The sequence below is a fragment of the Plutella xylostella genome, chromosome 6 (assembly GCF_932276165.1).
Source record: "Plutella xylostella chromosome 6, ilPluXylo3.1, whole genome shotgun sequence".
Taxonomy (NCBI): Eukaryota; Metazoa; Arthropoda; class Insecta; order Lepidoptera; family Plutellidae; genus Plutella; species Plutella xylostella.
The window spans coordinates 11633030-11653623 of NC_063986.1; the positions used below are offsets into that span (position 1 = coordinate 11633030).

The following is a 20594-nucleotide window of genomic DNA, read 5'->3' on the forward strand; positions in this document are numbered from 1 at the left end:
CACCACCCGCACCCGAGGAAGGTCATGGCGATGATGAAGAGGGACAGGAAGAGGCGCCGGCACCACAAGCACAAGCATCGGTACAGTGACAGCGATGACGATGACTCTAGTGACGGCTCAGACTCAAGATATTGATGACTATGACGACATGATATACCTCAAGAGGGGCAGACGACGAAGGTTTTAATTTCATTTTATTATAGTGGAAGTGGGACAGTTCACAGTGAATAATCGACTCTATAATAATAGCATTTTATTACCTTTTGTTACAAAGTTAAAAAAATATTTTGATATTTTTATATACAAAAATAAATTATCTTTAAATTAATAATGTATTGATGAAGTTTGTTGAATTAAAAACTTTCTTATAATTTAGCATGCGAGACACTCATTTTATACATTAACACTTAATCTATCTATATCTAGATTCATGAGCAATATTATAAATGTCTAAGATTCGAGAATAATCTTATTATACTTAATATAATTAGTAACCGTTGCACCACAGCGGAACGTTACGTTATTAACGTAAATGTTATTACTAACTCTGAAAATCATGCTCATATCACAGATTGTATTTAACTACACCTAAGATTTTCAAAGAGTGAGCAGTTATTCCCGTATAAAGCAAAGCATCCCATTTTAGTTATTTACATTACATGACCGATACAGGCCGTTTCAATGGGAAATAGAAAGTTTAGCAGCCACGATACCATTTCCCAACCTCCAGAATAGGGAAAGAACCTCAAATGCTACAAATTATAGATTTATAATAGTTAACAGTAGTACAAAATACATCTTAAGTCTAATAAGCGTTTACACCCTCTCTGGAGTTATCCCAACATTGCAACATAGCTCCAACTACCGTTGCCTGCGCTGCCACCAATACGGGAATCTAGAATATTCCAGACTACTTCATGAGAGGCACGCCAGACGCCTGCAGCTTCTCCGCGGGGCTCAGAGGGAACTCCATGGCCCTCTGGTCTCCGCATATCGCTGCGTTCCATAGGATCCGCCTCATAGAGTACCCGATGATCGTGATCCCTATGAGGAATAATGCTATCTCCACCCCGAGGAATATCCTGGGTCCGGTGATGCAGATCTTGCGCAGGTTGTCGAGCTGAGCGTCGTGAAGGGGAGGTTGGACCTGGAAGTGATAATATGGATTATTATTGGGCCGATGCAATATAGATCAAAGAAGTAGAAAAATATAGGTAGTGAAATCTGCTTTACACATTTATAACATTTCTGTAGGAGTAATCAAGCTTGAGTGGCGGTGCAAGGTATGGGAAAATGAAATGAATTTCAGCTTGGTTTTGGTGGATAGTGTGGTGTTATTATGTACTTATGGAGGGTACTTTGTGAAATAAACCAGTGTTTAACCAACTAGCGTGTGTTTCACTACATGGTGACAGCGGTGGGATGCGAACCCACGCCCTTTCGGACTGGTGTTATTGTAAGTAGGTACTTTACATACCTCTAATTTAGTGTGTTTGATTTATGTTGGCTTTGTCTTTGTATTATTAATTATTAGGGTTTAGTTGTAGTTATAAGTTACATTAGAACTAGACTAGCATGTTAAATAACCTGTCAATAATAAAACATTCAGGAACTTACGCATATTTACCTATAATTATTTGTACTTACAGCTAAGTTATTAAGTGTTAATTAAAATTAAGATTGCTTAAATAGCTTTATTTATAAGGGGGAAGATGTGGTGTTATTATGTACTTATGGAGGGTACTTTGTGAAATAAACCAGTGTTTAACCAACTAGCGTGTGTTTCACTACAGATAGTAATTGATCTGGTCAATATTAGACTTAGGCCTTCCTCACACCACAAATCTCTGGTGGAAACACAACCTTTCCTGTATATAGCAGTAGCAGTATCTGTTTGTGGTATTGTAATGCAAGGAAGGTTTTTGACCTCGAAGTTTTCTTATCAATATGGAAAAAGAGAAGTCAACCACTTACAATCTTGTAGTAGGCGATGGGCACGACCATGTTGGAGAAGGCGCCGGCCTCGGGGCTGAAGGCCACGTCGTCCACCACCACGTTCACCTGGATCGTGAAGCTGGTGCCGAGAGCCATGCCCACCGTCTGGAGGGGGGGAATGTTAGAGGTTAGATTGAGTGTTATGAGATCAAAACACAATTCTTCACCTCCAAAAATATCTAAATATCTATCTATATGCTATGGACTCCGGGTAACTCATTCAAGGAGTACAAGAAAGACGCCTTATTGCTTTCAGAAATCTCTACCGTTTACGAGAATGTACAGGCAATAAACATAATAATAAGAAACTATCAGTACGGTGCAAGAAACACTATTCCCTTAACTGATGATTCCTTGGCATGGCATGGCAGAGAGGAGCTTATTATACTGCACGCATTGCTAAAAAAATATTTTTGTGTAATATGAGTCGTAATGTGATAAAATGTTAAAAGTTGAGCACGTGTCACATCCGATAATATTTAATAACATACTCCTAATTACAATAATAATATTATCTTACCGGTTCAATCAGGAAATGGCTGCCATGTTTCTTTGGATCAGGATTCAGTCCTTCTATTCTCCGGAACAGCTTCGGCTCTCCGTCCAAGAAGTGCGCATTCGAAATGGCCAGAGGTAACCCTAAAACAAACACACATTATTTAGCAACTTTGTTAGTTGGTCGCTAAATAGAAGAATGCAAAAATCAACACTCTATAAAAATATCATTTCACCTTTTCGTCTAGTTTTTCAACATTCAATTTTTCAATTTATTAGCACTAATTAACATCTCGCACGTGTATCTTAATTAACTATTAGCACATCCAAATAAAAACCAACAAAGCCAGCACTCACCCAAAAAACACGGAGACAAATCGGAAATCCCGTTGACACATACGCCCTTGTTGCAAAGGCACTCCTTATCCGGCCCATAGTTGTAGGTCCTGTTACTGATGGTATACACCAGGGCCTGGGCCCCGTACTCCTTATGCCGTTCTTCAACAAAGTCCAGCTCGAGGAAGCGACAGAGCACGTTCCTCCAGATCCTGACCTTGGAGTCAGGCGTCATGCCGGGCGGGTACGCTATGCCTTCGTACGCGTCTTCGAATGTGTTGCACTTGGTTCTGTAAAAGGTGATAGTTGTGAGTTGTGATGTAGTACAGGTTATGAATTCTATTGAAGATAAAGTTCTCTATTTACGTCTTCTATTTACAAATAAAAACTTGCCTTAGGTAATATTAGATATTCATTTAATTTTGTTGACTTTTTCCTAATGCATATAACTCGTATAGGCACTCGTCAGGGCCTATGTAAAGATAATTCAACAGAGAACCAACCTACAGCAACATTACGTGGGTGGCATTTTTAGCCGTCAGTCGACAGACGAGTGAAAGTAGACTTTTGAATACCGACTGAGCGTGAATGTGACGATGGTTGATTACCGAAGCATAATGTAAGGCTGCGTGGCTGCGACCCCAGTAGCTTGCTGCTTGCTAGTAGTAGTTTGCTGTTCTGCTCGCAATCTACGCAAATGACGTCACACGAACAGTTTAGTTCGTACTGTGATCACAGCCTTTCCATCCGGGATTAGTTATGTGTGGTAATGTGAGTTAGGTAAGTAGTATTTTACCGTCTTTCAGGATCATCGTAGTTCAGGGCCTTCATTCCTTTGGCGCCGTTCAGCGACCGTATCTGGAACTTGTCGGCGTCAGTGGCGCCCACCTCCAGACGATACTTCAGTGATGGGTCGTACAGCTGCAACAAGGGAACAATTATTATAGTAGGTAAGTACATAATAATTTCCGCAACATATTTCTGGCCATAATCTTATATTTAGACCTAAGTAGGTACTACACTAAAAATATATGCCAGTGTGTTTATATATGTTCTTTCGCCATTTCAATATTGTTTCTTTACCTGCAACTTGTAACTATCATTTCCATCCACTGTAGCGTTTCAATCCTACTGTCACACCTCACAATAATGACAAAACGCACCCGATCCATGATGCCCATCCTCTTGAAGTTAATAAACCCGGGCAGCACGGAGTTTCCGAACGTGATGAGCGGCTCGTCGTACCCCCACAGGTAGTTGTGAGCGTCAATGGACACTATCGGCTGCGTCTTGATCCGTCGCACCAGCATGTTGAAGGGAATCTTCGTGAACCCGCCGTATGAAGACAGCATTGACGCCATCGTCTAAAAGAATGGCGCGGTTATAGATTTTAAAAATGTTAATAATGAGCTTAGTGAATATTCAAAGAAATTTTATTGTAGTTGGTAATGTATTTTCTCATGTGACATTGTAACGCTGTTACTTGCTTTGCATAATTTTGCATAATGTTTATGATTATTCGTACAATTAGTTGCTGCTACGTTATTTAAATTTGATTGCTTTGTGTGTAAAAAGTCGTGTAAATACGTGTACCGGCCCATGTAGGTAATGTTTGTAGGTAAATCAGATTAATTAGCTTCTACGTTACTTATATTAACAGCAATTAGCACTCATCCAATCAGTGCCTGAGTACAAGCGGTGTACTGTCGAATCGTGGAGCTTTGGGAGGCCACTGATGTCAACCATAAATCTATATCTGCCACTTTCAGTCCGTATATGTCTATGTCAAAGTAAGGTTAGATTTAAGGTTGACCTTAATAACGTCCTTTGTGCAAGACAGCATGAGCTCCAATTTCTCCATAGTCGGTTATATCGTAACCAGGGAAAGGTTGATCAATTATACGTCATCTCCATATTAAATTCATGACGGATGTATCAAAAGACAAGCAATAAGCCCTGGTTATGCTCACCCAATATGGCGAAATTAAGTCAAGCAACAGACAATTATTGTCTGTTCACGATACATCTAATAACAAATCCAGAAGCACTCACAAGCAAGGCAATGTTAGGCATGGTGATATTGACTTCCCTCGGGTCAGCGACGGACTCCTCGGGCAGGAAGGACACGTCCGTGTGCGGCGAGTAGCGCATCACGCCCGCCGCTTCGTCCAGCTCCAGGTCCAGGTTTGTGCGCGTCTCCCTGGAACATTGTGAAGGGGTTTTGTTGTAGCCATACGAGTAGTTTTACGAATACCGTAAACATTGCTTTCAACTATCACCATAATCATACCTAGGGTAGCGGTTCGTCACACTGGTAGTAAAAGGATTGGCCAGTCAGATTAGCGTCACGCCTCATGTCCAGGGTGCGTCAGACTGTCCGCGCTCTTTGCACCCCATACGAACCTCATCAGATCATTCTTCTTCTTCTTGTGCCTCTCCACTACTGGAGGTTGGCGATCAGCTCTGCATACTCCTCTCTATTCTTCGCCAAGCGCATCAGCTGTTCTACGCTGGACACTCCCATCAATTCTCTTATCCATCCATCAGTTCATAACAGCACCAAAATACTCACTTATAAGTGAACGGCCCAACTTCCTCCACCTTCAGCTTGTGGTCCTCCCCGCTGAGGAACCTGTCCGCGTTGGTGACGTTGAAGAGGAAGGTCTGCACGTGCACGCTGTCCAGCCGCTGCTGCAGCACACGGTGTATCTTCGAGCCGTTGGCCAGCCGAGTGTTCTGGGGATGAGAGTGGGTTTGCTTGGGTTTGGCATTTAATTGGGGTTGAGGATTTTTGGGTCGGTGTACTTTCGAGTCATTTGATAGAATCGTGTTCTGGGGATAAAACTAAGTTTTGCTTTGTCTGTTAAACTTGAGGATGTTATTATTGGGGTACCTTCGAGCCGTTGGATAGCCTCGTGTTATGGAGATAAGATGTGGTTTTGAGGACTTTGTGAATGGTGTGACTTTGAGCTAAGTCCCTCAACTAGCTCAAAGGGTTGGGATTGTGAGGAATGTGCTTCTGTTTTTTACATACTGTGTGTAAGCTCACGCAATTTTTCCCAGTGTAGAGGATAAATACAGGATTCACGATCAGGATACTTGCCCGAACTTTACCTAAGTTTCCTTTGACCACGTGCTGACACATTTGTATGTACTCGTATTAAAGAAAGAAGGCGCTTCTTTTTCTCATACTACTTATCGTATTTCTTTCATATTTTATTTTATTGATGCGTGATTTTGTTTCGGTGGTGGATACTTTATTATTTAATTTTAATTTATTTACTTACGTATTGGGCCTCAAAACATTATACGAGTAACTTATCTATAACGTAGACCCGAAATATAGATACGGAATACTCACATATCTGGACAAGATAGCGATGGGGTCCATCAGAGCCATGGTGATGGAGGTGACGGCCAGCGCCAGCCCCACCACGCTGAAGATGCAGAGCCTCCCTGCAAGTAGCGGAGACGGGTGTGAAAAGGTTAATTGAAATAACTGGTAACACAAATAAAAATTATGAGGTATTTAAATTTTTGCTGCCGTCGGTAGACCCACGATGCATCGCGATGATGAGGAGCTGCTAGACCACGGAAGATATTATTACAATTAGTACCTACATGTATATTGTAAAATAAATGTTTCTTTCTTACATTGGAAATACCTGAAAATGTGAAAATACTACACCAAAAAGTCCACTACACCAATCAGCCCCCGGATCAACTAATAATTTTGAAGAATTTTAATGAAGTAAATATATTATTATTATTATTATTTATTACGAATATGACAGACAAACATGTGTCTTCAAGTATTCACCTACTTATTGCAATTCGCAAGATATGAATCGCTAATAGAGGTGATAGGGGAAGGTTCAGTCTTCAGTCTGATTGACTAACAAACACGTGAAAACCCAAGGATAATCTTGTCATCTTACGCTCGTCAAATACAACATGGATTTAAGTAAATTATGTACGTAATATGTGTAGATAATAAATAGAAAATAGGTATTTTTGAAGCGTCCGTAGTCGAGCGGGCCTCAGTGATCGTAACTGATCGCTGAGGTTAAGCAACAACTGACACGGTCAGCCATTGGATGGGTGACCAATTTGCTTTTCTGGACGCTTCCGTTCTTCGGACGACACGTTAAGCCGTGGGTCCCGGTTGCTGCTTCGGCAGCAGTCGTTAAGCCTAGTCAGAGGCCTTCGGGCGGCTTGAAAACATCTGACAGTCGGATTGCCCACTTACCCGACAACTCTCTCAGCACAAGCTTGCTTGTGTTGGGGTCCGCCAACCCGCACTTGGCCAGCGTGGTGGACTAGGCCTAAACCCTTCCTTCATTGGAAGGAGACCCGTGCCCCAGCAGTGGGGACGTAATGATGGGTCGTGATGATGATGATGAGGTATTTTTGAAATATGTATGTACGGTGGCCTGCGCCTAAAAGTATACAGGCGGAGTTTTTAAAATAGCGATCTCAAGCTCACATGCTGCTCGAGCACATCCACATAAACACCACTGCTACACACATCACACACAACACGTCCCCGGATTTATAACAGATGTAGCTGGTCCCTTCATCATCAAGGATCGCTATTTTAAAAACTCCGCCTGTATACTTTTAGGCGCAGGCCACCGTACTTCATATTTCACAAATCATACATAATCATCATTTACTAGATACATTAACATTGAATAAATACTAGGCAATCGTGGAATGCACTGGGTCATTCAATTGTACATCAATCACTCAGTGCTCTGCATGGTTTCCCTCGTGCGTCTTTTCATTTAAAAACTAACTGGATCAGTAAACCGGTGCATCACGTATAGGACATAGAGATGACATTTAATTGATCTAAATGTAGGTTAAATCAATAAGGCTAAATAGTTACCTTGTGTTCCTACTATGATATCTGTGTCCATTTTCTTCTGTTCATTAATAGGTAAATGCAACTTTTAGCGGTAACAATAACAGTTACCCACAGACAGACACATAGGACCCACTTAGGTAACATTATGTATAACATAATATGACCTTGTTTTTCATTTGAGAATGAAACTTACGTGTGTTATACGGCGAGGGCGGACTGCTGGTCTCTCCGCCGCTTATGAAGCCCATTCTTGCAGCTTACAGAATTACCTGAAAACAAATAATTTCCCCTTTAATTTATTTTTTTGGTACTTTTAACTTTAATATACCTATTGGGTAATAATAGGAAGCCGATAAAGTAATGAATAGCTAGCTTTACTATTCGAAAACTTAAAATCTAGTAGAATCTAACTATGCCATGTTTGTACAGATGTCCTGCCAAGGTAAAGCCACTACACGGTATATTTTACATATTATGAGTGTCCACTTATGTTACTCCAACGTAGTTAAGGCTGATGATATCGCAATCCATCTATTTTCACATCTTTTACCATCCGTATAAAATTAGTTTTAGAAGTGTATTTCCCATTTAGCGGTCCATTAGAATAACTATCAGAACTGTTTCATTATTATTAAGGCTGCAATGAATTAAAATTTCATTTAGTAGATAAGTATGCGGAACTTCTAAATTCACAATGACCATCGTTCAATTGGCATGACGTATCCTGCCGATTGCATCAATATAATTGACCGTGAGTGGAGCCTCGCTCATGTGGAGCTTGGCTTATCAATCGATCTGGATGTAACACTCGAAATTCTTGGTTTCTTGTCTTCATCACTCCAAATGGACCATCTCTGTGACTGGTCGTTGCCCTCATTGAATTTTTGAATGTTTTTTTTAGGTTTTTGAGACAAAATATTACAACTTATAATATATTATTCATGTACATTTTGTGAAATGTATTGTTAGTACCTATTAGTACCATACCATTAGATATCAAAATCGTCTACACACAACGTACACACTCGGCGCACCTACCTCCGTTCACATTATCGCTGAGCAAACAAAACACACCTCTTCTGCCACTTGTAAACGTAAATTCTTGAATGGTTTCTCGTTTAACTGTACCATTTCTGATAACAACATTGTATACATAATACTAAGTAGGTACAATAGTTTATTCCATGGCAACTTTTCCCAGTAATTGATATTTTTATCAGTTTCACATAAGTTTTCGTATGTTTTATCGGTGGTTTAAAACAGTTGGATATTGTTCAAAGTATTGGAAAGACCACATGTGACACACTATAGAACTGGTTAGCGAGGCGTGCGGCGTGCGTAGGGCCTGCGACGTAACTGCATGCCACTCTATACTCTATGGAAACTGCTCCCACTTGAAGTGAAGGTGGCTTCTCCATAACTGATTAGGTTTCAAAATATTTTGCTCGCGTGAGGCTGAACAGCGTTGTTAGGATGCAGTTTATCAAGATTCTTGACGCTCAAGAAATACATGAGAATTATACAGGGTGTTGCATAAGGGTCCACACTACTCCACACAACTATACGGTCTGTCAATTCTGTCTTACTATGCCGGGTATATTGATATGCCGAAGGGAATCACTTACACTGAGAAATTCTATCCTGTACAGGACGTGAGTGTTCTTAATGAAGAGCCTTTATTTTAGGTAAGTACTTAAGTACCTAACTGTAAAAAATATTCAATATGATAACAACAACAAAAGCCTAGGCTACGTAAATAAAACAAAATTTAATTACTTAAAAACATATAAATTTAATAAGTATGTAGGTAATTTAAAAAAAGTTTACCCTGTTGATTAAATTCAACTAAAGCTCGGTATGCGCGTTCATTGTTTTGTTATGGGAAGATTTTGAAATTATAAGGTTGTAAAATTCTTAAACTCGAAGCCTGCGCTGTCAGTTAAGTATTCAAACCTGCAGTTACCGCGAATTCGGGTTTAGCTAGTGGTCCGGCAAGGCTGTATGACGCACGAAAATATTTTTTCTTTTATTTTCTTTTCTCGAAGCTGCATTGTACATTCGAGAAACTTGAACGAGTAATTATTATTATAATGGAATGTGCAGAACTTACAAGTACTTAGCAGAACTTAACTTTCGAACAAAAACAGGGGAGTCATTCGTTTGCAATGTGCTCGGTAAATTTATCGCCCAACTCAGTGTAGATACTGAAAAAAAAAATTACTATATCGAAATGTTGTTAGCAATTATACGCACGTAATCAATACTTTGTAAAATTTACCTATATATTTGCCAAAGGCCTTCAATAGGTGTGCTAAATCATGATGGTGTGCTAAGTCCTACTTAATCAATGTCGAAGTTACAGAACTGAACGAGTAGGTAGACTCATCACGATAATAAGTAGGTACCTATATTATGTAATCTGAGCCGGTGTCATTGACCCCGACTTGTCCTGCTGACCGTACAAGTACCTACACCTACCTACACACAGTTAACTCGAAAATAACTCGCTTTATCCAACTTCCTCAGGATCTGCCGCTTTATCACGTTAACCTTCATTTATCAGCAAAATTTTGAACTCGAAAACTGTATGATTAATTTTATTAAAGGATACAATTATTTTGTTTTATATTCATAATGAATACGGCACATAAAAATACTTGCCTTAAAAAATATTATAAGGTAAGCACTTACTAATTTAACAAATTTTCATATCATGGATAAAAAATGGGTTCAACAACTTAAATAACTCTTCACATTGCATTTGCAAAGGCACATTTTATTTTTAAAAATAATATGGTTACTGAAATTAGTTTCAACAAAAAAAAACGAGTTTTAATTTTGTCTGTAAATATTTTTTATTTGTACCTAACCTACTCCTGTATATAGTTCGTTAATTTAAAATTTTTATTTAAGTATATTTTTATAAGTTAATTAGGTCTGTTCCTACTTAGCTTAGACGTACTTACATATTTAACAAATCTGAATTATAATTTTATAAAAATTACATGTTTAAACTTTAATGAAAAATGCGTTCAACAACTTAAATTACGTTTCGTTGGATATCTTGGCCAGTTGTGGGCCGTATAATATCGAGACCCGTGTAAACTTCTCCCACACAGCCTTGAATCTATAAAATTGGCGCGACTTTCTGTCTACTCCTTTCTATCCTCGTGTTAAGTAAAGGAAAATTACTTACCTACATACAGATATGATAAACAAAAAGCGTGTATTTTGTTGGTTTTCAAATCTAATCCACGGAATTAAATTACTCAGTGTACTAAACACATACAGACCTATATACTTAGTCTAAACCGATCCTGTGACATAATTAATTAATTCTGATCAATACTTGCTTTCTAATTAATATCTTAATCTCAATTTTTCATAAAACTGCGTGTACTATACGATAGTAAGCCGAAATACGATTAGTTAGCGGAAATACTTACATAATATACCTACTTAGTGTTTGTTTCAGGTATTTTCCTTGAAGATAATCAACAAAATAATATTATCATTTAGAATTAAGTACCTATGACTGAAAATACGCGCACATAAATTGGTAAAATAAAATATTTTTCAACGCAAGTTTAATAAGTAGGTACCTACTTGTGCTAACGTATATATATGCATTTACTAATTGTTGAAAATATAAGCTTTTGCTTTAATTATTATAATGTCTTGAACGAACCCGAAACGAACGAACCACATCCGGTGCAAGTGCAGTAGGTACATCCGCTATTTTTTCTATTCCCTATGTAGGTTCTACATGTAGAACTTTAAGTTCATGTATGTATGTACCTAAACCTATGTATATTTCTGTTTGTGATGTGGAGCCAAAGTTAGCATTTATTCAGCATTGTGCGAATATTCTGAACCAAAATGAAATCAAATATGATATTATTTTAGACAATTACAATTAGGTATTTATATCTGCTACAAGATAAACGAATTAAAATACAATAGAATTTTGATAATTCAACAAATTAATTCTACATTGTGCAATGTCTAATATTACTTATTTTAATTACTTTTGTACATGTTTTTGCGCGTAGGTAATAATTTTATAATTTTAGAAACGTAATTAATTCCGGATTACTTCTCTTAAATAAAGCTTCTAAGCAGTGTTTTTTGTATAGGTATGTATAATTTCAAATTACCTATATACAAGTTGTTTGGAACGAACTTTATATTAAGTTATCCCTCTTGCTGTTTTTAATTATAGATTCAGCAATGAACGTAAAATCTACGTTTATAAATAAACATACGTAAGTAAGTACAACGTGAATTAATTTCAACTACACGCAGGCAGGTTCCAAAATAGTGGAAAATCACGTCTCAGTTGCAAACATAGACACCACTTACAATTCAATAAATTGACGCGCCCATGACGCAGAGGGACGTACGTGTGATTGTTTGCTATTCATCTGTCACAAGTAACGGTGAATTACACGTAATTGGCCTATATTCTTACCCCCTTATTCATAGACCGTATTGTAAATTTACAACAAGGTTAAAATTGACTTTAAAACACACGAGTTTCGACTCTTTACGTCACACAAAAAGATGAAATTTGTATATCACAACGTCAATTTTAAACCTATTGTAAAGTGTCAAAAAGCTCTATGAATTTGGGGGTTAGATTGTAGTCGATACGGTTCACAACTTATGCAAGGAAAAGCGCGAGGCTCAACTACAATGGAAAGCTGCTTGATGATACTTCGGAGCATACAGTCGAGCTTCATAGCTATTTTATGCTCAGTGAATTGTTTAGAATGAACAGTGAGCTCACCTTTACGGTCTGCTGTAAAAAAACTACCGCCTGTATAAAGTTAGGATATAAAATACACATCAGGCATGTAATTTCATATGAAAAATGTTATCTCGATACCGGCAGATGGTCCCATGACTTGCTCAATTCGTCGAATAATTTAATGGCATTAGATACCTACCTACCTATAGATAAATAATGTATTTAATAATGCCTACATCGACACGACAACAAGTGGACTTTATTAAGTATATAAATATTATGTTTTAGTTTAGGTTGGATGAGGAATGTCGAGGCCGGCAGTAATCAGGTTACTGGCTGAAGAATATGATGCACATCTATTGAAATCGCTTCGTTCGAAACGGAGATAGACCATATACAAAAAGAACGCTGAAAATTTTGTCGAAAAATATCTAAAGTAAATAATAAGTTTCCAGCTTTCTTTCTGTACGTATATGGCCTTTGGCAGGAAAATATTGTTTACACAAACTAGGTCTAGGTTTGTGAAATTATTCTCAGCTATTGTCGTTTTAATGAACATAATTAATTAATGATTACTAAGAGATTCAATACCTACCTTTTCCAATAGTCAGATTTTATATGTTTAGTGGTTAAATCTAACTGTCTGTTTCTCTAATGGAATGTATCTTGAAATAAGCAGATTATTTTCCCCTTGGATTTAAGATTAAGAACTTACCTACATGGTGAAAATCTAAAATAAAATTGGATAAGTTCATATTTAACTATGAATACACATTTGCACCTGCCTATCTAACTGATTGATCATCTAAGTATCGTATAGTGGACATGTAAAATTCCCATGCGGTGAATTAATTGGCCATAGGTAAATAGTCACATACTTAGTTAAATATTATACCTACACCTATAGATGGTATTGACATAATGTCTACGCACTTAGGTGATACAAACTTACTATTGTTGAAACAATAAAACAGTCTATATTATGTAGGTAAAAAATCTTGGTAAGTACCTACCGTCCGAAACCAAAATAATGCATTTTATTTTTTGTGACAAGTACGTGTACAAGTTTGCTTTTGTTACCAAAGTGTAAAATTTGCAAAAAATAGAATGACCCTTTACCTACTAAAAATAATTTTGAAAGAATGTGAGTTTCAAAAATATAAAATTTACATGTCAAACTAATTTGATTAATGAAGAAAATTATTTCAGTAAACATTTGTAAAATTATTATAAAGAAGCCTACCGAATAAGGTAAGTATTTATGAGTGAGTTCATCTACCCGACGAACCACCCACAGGTGCAGAACGCAAAATTCTTAAAAATTCCGACATAAACGCATATCTTTGATAAATAGCAGATAATATGAATAATAGAAACACTTACCGTAGTTACAAAACTCGTCACCACACTCGGTAAATGCCTGACTAATCACAGCACCGGACAAACAGTCAAATACAAAGAATCAAAGAATCAAAGAATCAAAGAATAGTTCACAAATTCATACAACTGTCCTCATGCGCTGGCGCGTACCCACATATTAAACTCACGAGAAAAATAATTAACAAAATATTCTGACAGACCGACAAGCACTCGGATTATTCACAATACTCATGTCGTCTGACGGAGATAAGGCTGTGAATGGCTACACTTGTGGAGAGAATAGCGCTCTCGTTGCGTATTACCAACATAATGACAATTTTTCTTAAACATTAGGCACTTAGCCTCAGTTAACCTTCGGTTAAGGCGAAGCCTGTTTTGTCGAGCATTGGAATGTGGGGTGATTTGATTTAAATCATTGTAAATAATTAAACTGCATTGGCCCTAAACTATTATGAAAATGACATTGTGATAGTGATTGTACTACAAACTTACATCATATAAATCAATTTAGTTTTGCAGAGATGATCCATATCGATTAAATTAAGTATTGTAATATCCGTATCGCTTCACCACTCTGGTAATAGATTTGGGTAGTTGGCTGCTATGCCAACCATCAAGCCAGTGATCTATTCCCGTTGTTAATGATCATCAAATAAAATACAAAAAGGGTTTAATTTAATACGAAAAACGCTAGGAAGTCCAAAGCGTTACTCTAACCTCTTACCCAGTTTAAACGAGTCTTCTACTATTCGCATGCTTCATTGCAAAAAAAAACAACATTTCGCTTTGAAGGTTTTCAAATCACCATAAAAAACAACTTGTTTTGTTCGCATAAAGATTCAAAACAAATCACATATTATACTTATAGCTTGGCCTTAACAATGATCAACGATTGAAGCCATGGCATTGCAAAATCAGGCTTATCACTTTGCTTTACAGGCGGCTTTGCGGAAGCGCGACATGTAATCATCAAAATGCGGTCACGATAATATTGTTATCACTATCAGTGATGGCGTGATATTTCACTATCAAATTTTAATAAACCATTGGCATAGACATGTAAGAAGGGTACCCTATGGGAGACCACGTCCAGTATTTCGGCCAATCGGTAGTAAATCATTGCCTGGTTCTAGAATTGTAATGTCATTGAGTTAGCGACGTTATGATGAGATGGGGCGGAGTGATGCTGGTTCGAACCCCGGATAACTACATTTGGTACCAGTTTAAAAAGTGCTCAATTGGAGTTGACGATTGGAGATATAGGATCTAGGTTTTTTACCGCTGAAAATGACATTATTATTGTAATAATGATGTAGTTTCTTTATTTTATTGAATCAACGAAATGTTAGTAGAGCTCTCGGGTGACCAGCAGCAGTGTTCATCGCTGTCTGTTGGAACTAGAAACGGATGAGATTATGGCAGAAGAGATATTACAGAGCGAGAAAATTATAAGTAGGTAAAATAAGAATACCTGCGCCTACGTTATTAACTAAAAACTATATAAATAGGCGATATTAATATGCGTATGCAGATTTCCATAAACAAATACTTACAATTTCTATAAATAAAATATTTAACAACCAATAACAATGTGGCGTGATGTTCATTGACAAGTTCAATTCCACAACCGGTTCACTCGCGTTCGTCAACAATCATGATGACCTGATGACGTCATCCGACGCCCAATCGCGTCATAGCCTGGGGAGTCATTAGATCGGTTTGAAGCATACAATTAGAAGGTAAGTACCTACCCTACGTACTGTGTCATACGTAAGATCTTTGGTTGAAGTAAAATTAACATTTCAGCTACAATTTTCCGAGTCGTTTTCATTGCTCCTTCCTCCAAAATAGGATAGGAAAGTAGTGACGTTACATGTGCGATACAAAGACGGACAGACTTATTCGGATTTATCTATAAAAAATAAATAAAATAGTCATTTATTTCAGGTAATGCATAGGTACCCATATTGTCTTAAAAATAATTAAAATTAAAATTTAAAATCTACATCTACAGTCTTAGGTCTTACAATAATAACTAGTATAATGTAAAGGGTTACACTAGTTATTTGCAAAAGACAGTCATTTGCGATTCGCGTCCTGATGAACAGATATCCAATGCTTGTAAAAAGGATTGGTGATATCTTGCGATACAGCATTCAAGATTGCATTTCCGGAGCCGCTCAGCCCCGACCAGAAAGAAGCGATACGTGACCTGAGGACGGCGAAAAAGTCGGGCACCCCCGCCTCCGCGAACATGCTCGACGCGCTACAGAAGCGTGGCAGCCGCATGAGCGTGCGGTATGCATCATTATACTGCACCCTCATGGTGCTCATCGCCCTTCTGGTGTACTTGATCCACAGATGGCAGGTGTACATATTTTGGCAGTATGCTTTAAAAAGAGTAATTTTGACATCACTGCTGCATCTGTGGAATCTACGCGCGAGCATGTTGCATCTGATTGAGAGTGCCCGCCTTTCCCGCTCGATGTCACACTCGTCTCTCAGGTCCTCCGTCAAAATATGGCCAAGGTACTTGAACCGCTGCACAACCCGAACTGGTGTACCATTCAGAACTACCTCAGGGACCCTCTCCGGACCTCTGCCAGCCCTAAACACCAACATCTCCGTCTTAGATACGTTGTACTTCAGCCCGTGAGAATTGGCATAATTCTCACAGACTGAAAGTAGCTTCTGGAGACCGTTGATCGAGGGGCTGAGGAGCACCATGTCATCCGCATAACTGAGGTTGTTCATACAAACCCCCCCGACATGACAACCGACCTTGGTGCTCCTCAGACCCACGATAAGCTCATTGACGTACAGGTTGAAGAGGTCCGGAGAGGTGAGCCCACCTTGACGCACCCCGCAGTCTAACCTATACTCGTTAGATGTCGAGTCGCCCCACCTTACACAATTGGTTTGGTTTCCGTACCAGAATCTCAAGAGACCCACAATTTCTTTAGGAGTATCTGAGCGCAGCAATTTGTTCCAAAGAATATTATAATTCACCAGATCAAATGCCTTGCTCAGATCCAGGAAACAGGCATACACTGAGGTTGAACGCTTGACGTAATAGTTTACGGCATGCTTCAGACTCAGTATAGCCGAGTCTGTTGACAGACCGGGACGGAAACCAAACTGAGCATCATCGATGTCAAGCTTGCCTACCAGTTCAGGTTGTAACAGCCGCTCAAGCACCTTCCCAATGATAGTACCCAGGGAGATAGGGCGATAGTTGCCAGCAGATCCCAGGTCACCTGTCTTATTCTTCGCCACCGGCACGACCACAGTTTTCATGAGTGCGCTGGGCAGGTAACAAAACCTAACGCACATGTTGAACAGGCTGCACAACTTGGCGTAAACCTTGTCGCCCGCACACAGCACATGTTCCACGCTCAGCCCGTCCAGGCCCGGCGCCTTGCCGCGCTTCATGCCGCGCACGGCGCGCGCCACGTCCCGCGCGCTGAACTGCAGCTGCACCTGCTCGGGGGCGGGCGGCGGCGGCGGCGGGGCGGCGTGAGCGCCTTCCACCTGCAAGGGCGTTACCTTGAATCTGCCGGCAAACATATCGGCGATCTCCCTGGGATCCTGTAATCCTTCTACTGAGACAGGAAGTCCTTGTTTAAAATTTAGTTTGCGTGTTGAGTTCCAAAATTTTACAAAGTTTTTGTTCTTTCTGTGCATAGCAATGATATTAACTTTAATAGATTCTTCATTCTTTTGACACCATTTTAGTTTATTTTTGAATGATTGTCGACTATGTTTCATATTTTCATAGATTGTACCAGACTTTGGTTTGCCGGCGACTAACCAGCACCGGAAATGCAGTCTCGCCAGTTGATGGGCGTCTTTCACATGAAAGTTCCACCCTAAAACTTTTTTACGTTTTCTACTCGGTTCATCAGGACGCGATCTCGAACTAACAATCGCGGCATTCTGAAATATATTCACAATTTGCGTATATAAATTATCAATCAATAAGTTAAAATGTTCTGTCAGATTCATACAACAACCTTTCATACAATCCACACAGCTTACACTATCTTTCACACTATCTAATTTATCATTACAATAATTAAAATACATATCACATTGACTGCTATCTCTATCACCCCATATAATACGCTTAGGTATCACCGTGTCATGACTAAAAAACTTTTGGGGAACAGACTCACAGATATAGTGGCACTCTATGGCGAGCGGTAGATGGTCCGACCACGCCGCGTCGTACAGTACCCTCGCAGACAGCACGGTACTCCAGGCCGCTCCCGTCGTCAGGCAGTGGTCCAACCACCTACGTGTGCCGTGAGCCTCACTAACAAACGTGAATGTGTCTGAGTCTATTCCTAATAATTGTATATCCGCACAAGTCCATAGCACCTCATTACAAAAATTTGACATTTCATTTCCAAACAAAGTATAGGGGTGAGCGTTAAAATCACCTAAAATATAAACACTTGGTAATTCGTATGTGTCAATAATCGCACTAATCCGAGCTAAACAACTAGTAAATTCAGTCAAATTATCGACACAATCGGTAGGCATATAGACCGAGAATACCAAAAAAGAACGAGTACCATTTGTAACTTTAATACCTATTATGCGGTCACAGTCACAGTCTACGATACTTACATTTGTAAACATTGATTTGCGCCATAATAGTGCCAACCCACCGTAAGGTCTCCCGCGCAATATACCCACCGATGTGTCGACTGATGACTTAGCCGTACAGTTGAAGTCATCATCTATTTCGTTAACAAAGTTAAGCTCATGTGGAAGCAGCCAAGTCTCCTGTAAAGCTAAGACATCATACGATTTACATAGCACACGGATATGTTGGGCCGATCTCTTTATATTTTTACAATTAAATGATACTAAATTCATGGTCTTAGCTGTACTATCCATACTTAGTTAGTTAGTTGCTTTTTAGCGTAGGCCGCACTATCACGGAATCGCCTGTATTTTACACCCGTAGGCCAAAAGTCACTGCATAAGAAGGTACTTAGTTTAAGCTGGTCTACAATAACTTTAAAAGAATTAAAGCTTGTTTCATAATTTTGTTTTAACAATTCTACTTGAATGCAGTCCTCTTTCATTTCTCGGATGTGTTCCTTAATGTCATCTACGGTCGTAGTTTTCATTAGCCGTGAAACGTAAATAATCGCTGGTAACTGCGCCACCTGTAGTTTGCTCGGCTGTTGCGCAGTGCCATTCATGTTGTTATTCCGCTTGTTACGTTTTTTGCGCTCAACTAAGGTAAAGCTATCTTCGTGCATGTTGTTTCTGTCCTGACGGGTGATATTCGCTTGCAGTGGCGCCCGAGTAGGCATAGCCGACGTCGACGGTAGCAGTGCGATATCTCTGTACGACGGTACGCGAACCGGTTCCGTGTGCTGTTGACTCGGCTGAGAGTGCCTACTGTGGCTCGGGTACCCGTCGCTCCGCTGAGACTGAGTTAACTTTTCCTTATCACTACTATCGCTTATTATACCTTTTCGTAGTCTTTTCGGGCTATTTTTCTTAGATGGTGTTGGAATAGGCGATAGTACGCATTGTTGTTTATCAAGCTGTTGAACCGACGAACTCATGCTTTGTAATCTATAAGAATTTATATTTAGGCTTATAAAGGATTTATATTAAGGCCTTTGGATTTTATCATAATTACTTACCTAATTAAAATGGGTTCAGCCCAAAAGTCGGCAGACCGCCTCAGTCGGTATCTCGCTGCTGAATCCTCAAAAGGATAAGTTTTTGAACATACCTAGGTACATAAATTTCAGTTTATGGCATTTACTAATTGATTATAAAATAAACTAATAAAACATGGTGGATAAACTGAATGATAGGATGGAATATAATAGAGAATTGTCAAAAAAAATATAACTTGTAAAAAAGCCAAGTCTCGCAAATGATTTCCTCAGTCATAAAAAATCGTAAGATCCACGTTATACCTAGCCTTTCGGTTTGTTTATTCAGTTTCTACTTAAGGGTTCTCCTATCTTAAGTTATAAACTACTTCCCAAACCTAACCACATATTCTAATGTCCATATCAATAGATATACCTAAGTACCTCATTAAATATTGTGACAAATGAATTAACATTATTTTATGAGTATTTATGAGCTATCAACGCATAGGGACGCACTAATAAAGAGTACCTACATAAACATTTAAGTACTTATTATAACTAAAAGGCATCTCTTGTTAACGGAGTTTAATCTGAATTTTAATATGTATCTTATACACTAATTAGTTAGGTACTTTACTCTTATACAGATCCAATTTCTGGCCATCGCATTCCACTGCTAGATAAGATATTGGACATAGTGGTTATGTCTATCACGGTCTCATGTGCCAGGTAAGTAGGTACTATAAAGTTCAGGCGAGTGAGCTTAAAATCTATTTACCATACTAAACAAGTAGTACTCAACCTTCATGCTGAAGATGCTCTTGAAAACACAAGAACAGTTTTGGTGACTTTTTTATTATAAACAAAAATATAAAAATTAAATATCTACTTGCCTTTTGAGTGTTTTGAATTCTGAGCACTTTATTTATTTTATTTTAAACTCACGGTAGTAGTTATAAAGTTAATACCTACTTACAATTTCTCAGATATTTACATAAGTAGACAGATTATTTTAAAAACCCAATCGCAGATTCTCAAGTGTTATAAATTTTAGATAAGCAGCTTGATGATGAAGCTGCGTAGTCTTAGAATAGAATGGCATTCCCAGGGTACCGGGACCATCAGTTCACTCCTGGAA

The 20594-nt window shown here is 38.7% G+C and overlaps 1 protein-coding gene across 4 annotated transcripts; it reads right to left on the reverse strand.

Annotated features, from left to right (window-relative positions):
- Window positions 1-238: 238 nt before the first annotated feature.
- On the reverse strand, window positions 239-14143 carry LOC105383111 (scavenger receptor class B member 1). Of its 4 annotated transcripts, XM_048621687.1 has the most exons (12): window positions 13938-14143; window positions 13830-13903; window positions 7890-7965; window positions 6188-6282; window positions 5399-5562; window positions 4879-5026; window positions 3990-4190; window positions 3623-3747; window positions 2848-3116; window positions 2516-2634; window positions 1975-2100; window positions 239-1147 (listed from the first exon to the last, which is right to left on the reverse strand). In XM_048621687.1, the coding sequence occupies exons 3-12, from the start codon at window positions 7942-7944 to the stop codon at window positions 911-913; spliced, it is 1539 nt and encodes a 512-aa protein (XP_048477644.1). In that variant the 5' UTR covers window positions 7945-7965; window positions 13830-13903; window positions 13938-14143; the 3' UTR covers window positions 239-910. The 4 variants fall into 4 exon arrangements, with proteins under 4 accessions (XP_048477644.1, XP_048477647.1, XP_048477645.1 ...); XM_048621690.1 differs by lacking the exons at window positions 13830-13903; window positions 13938-14143 and adding an exon at window positions 8771-9049; XM_048621688.1 differs by lacking the exons at window positions 13830-13903; window positions 13938-14143 and adding an exon at window positions 8735-9049.
- Between the last annotated feature and the right edge of the window lie 6451 nt (window positions 14144-20594).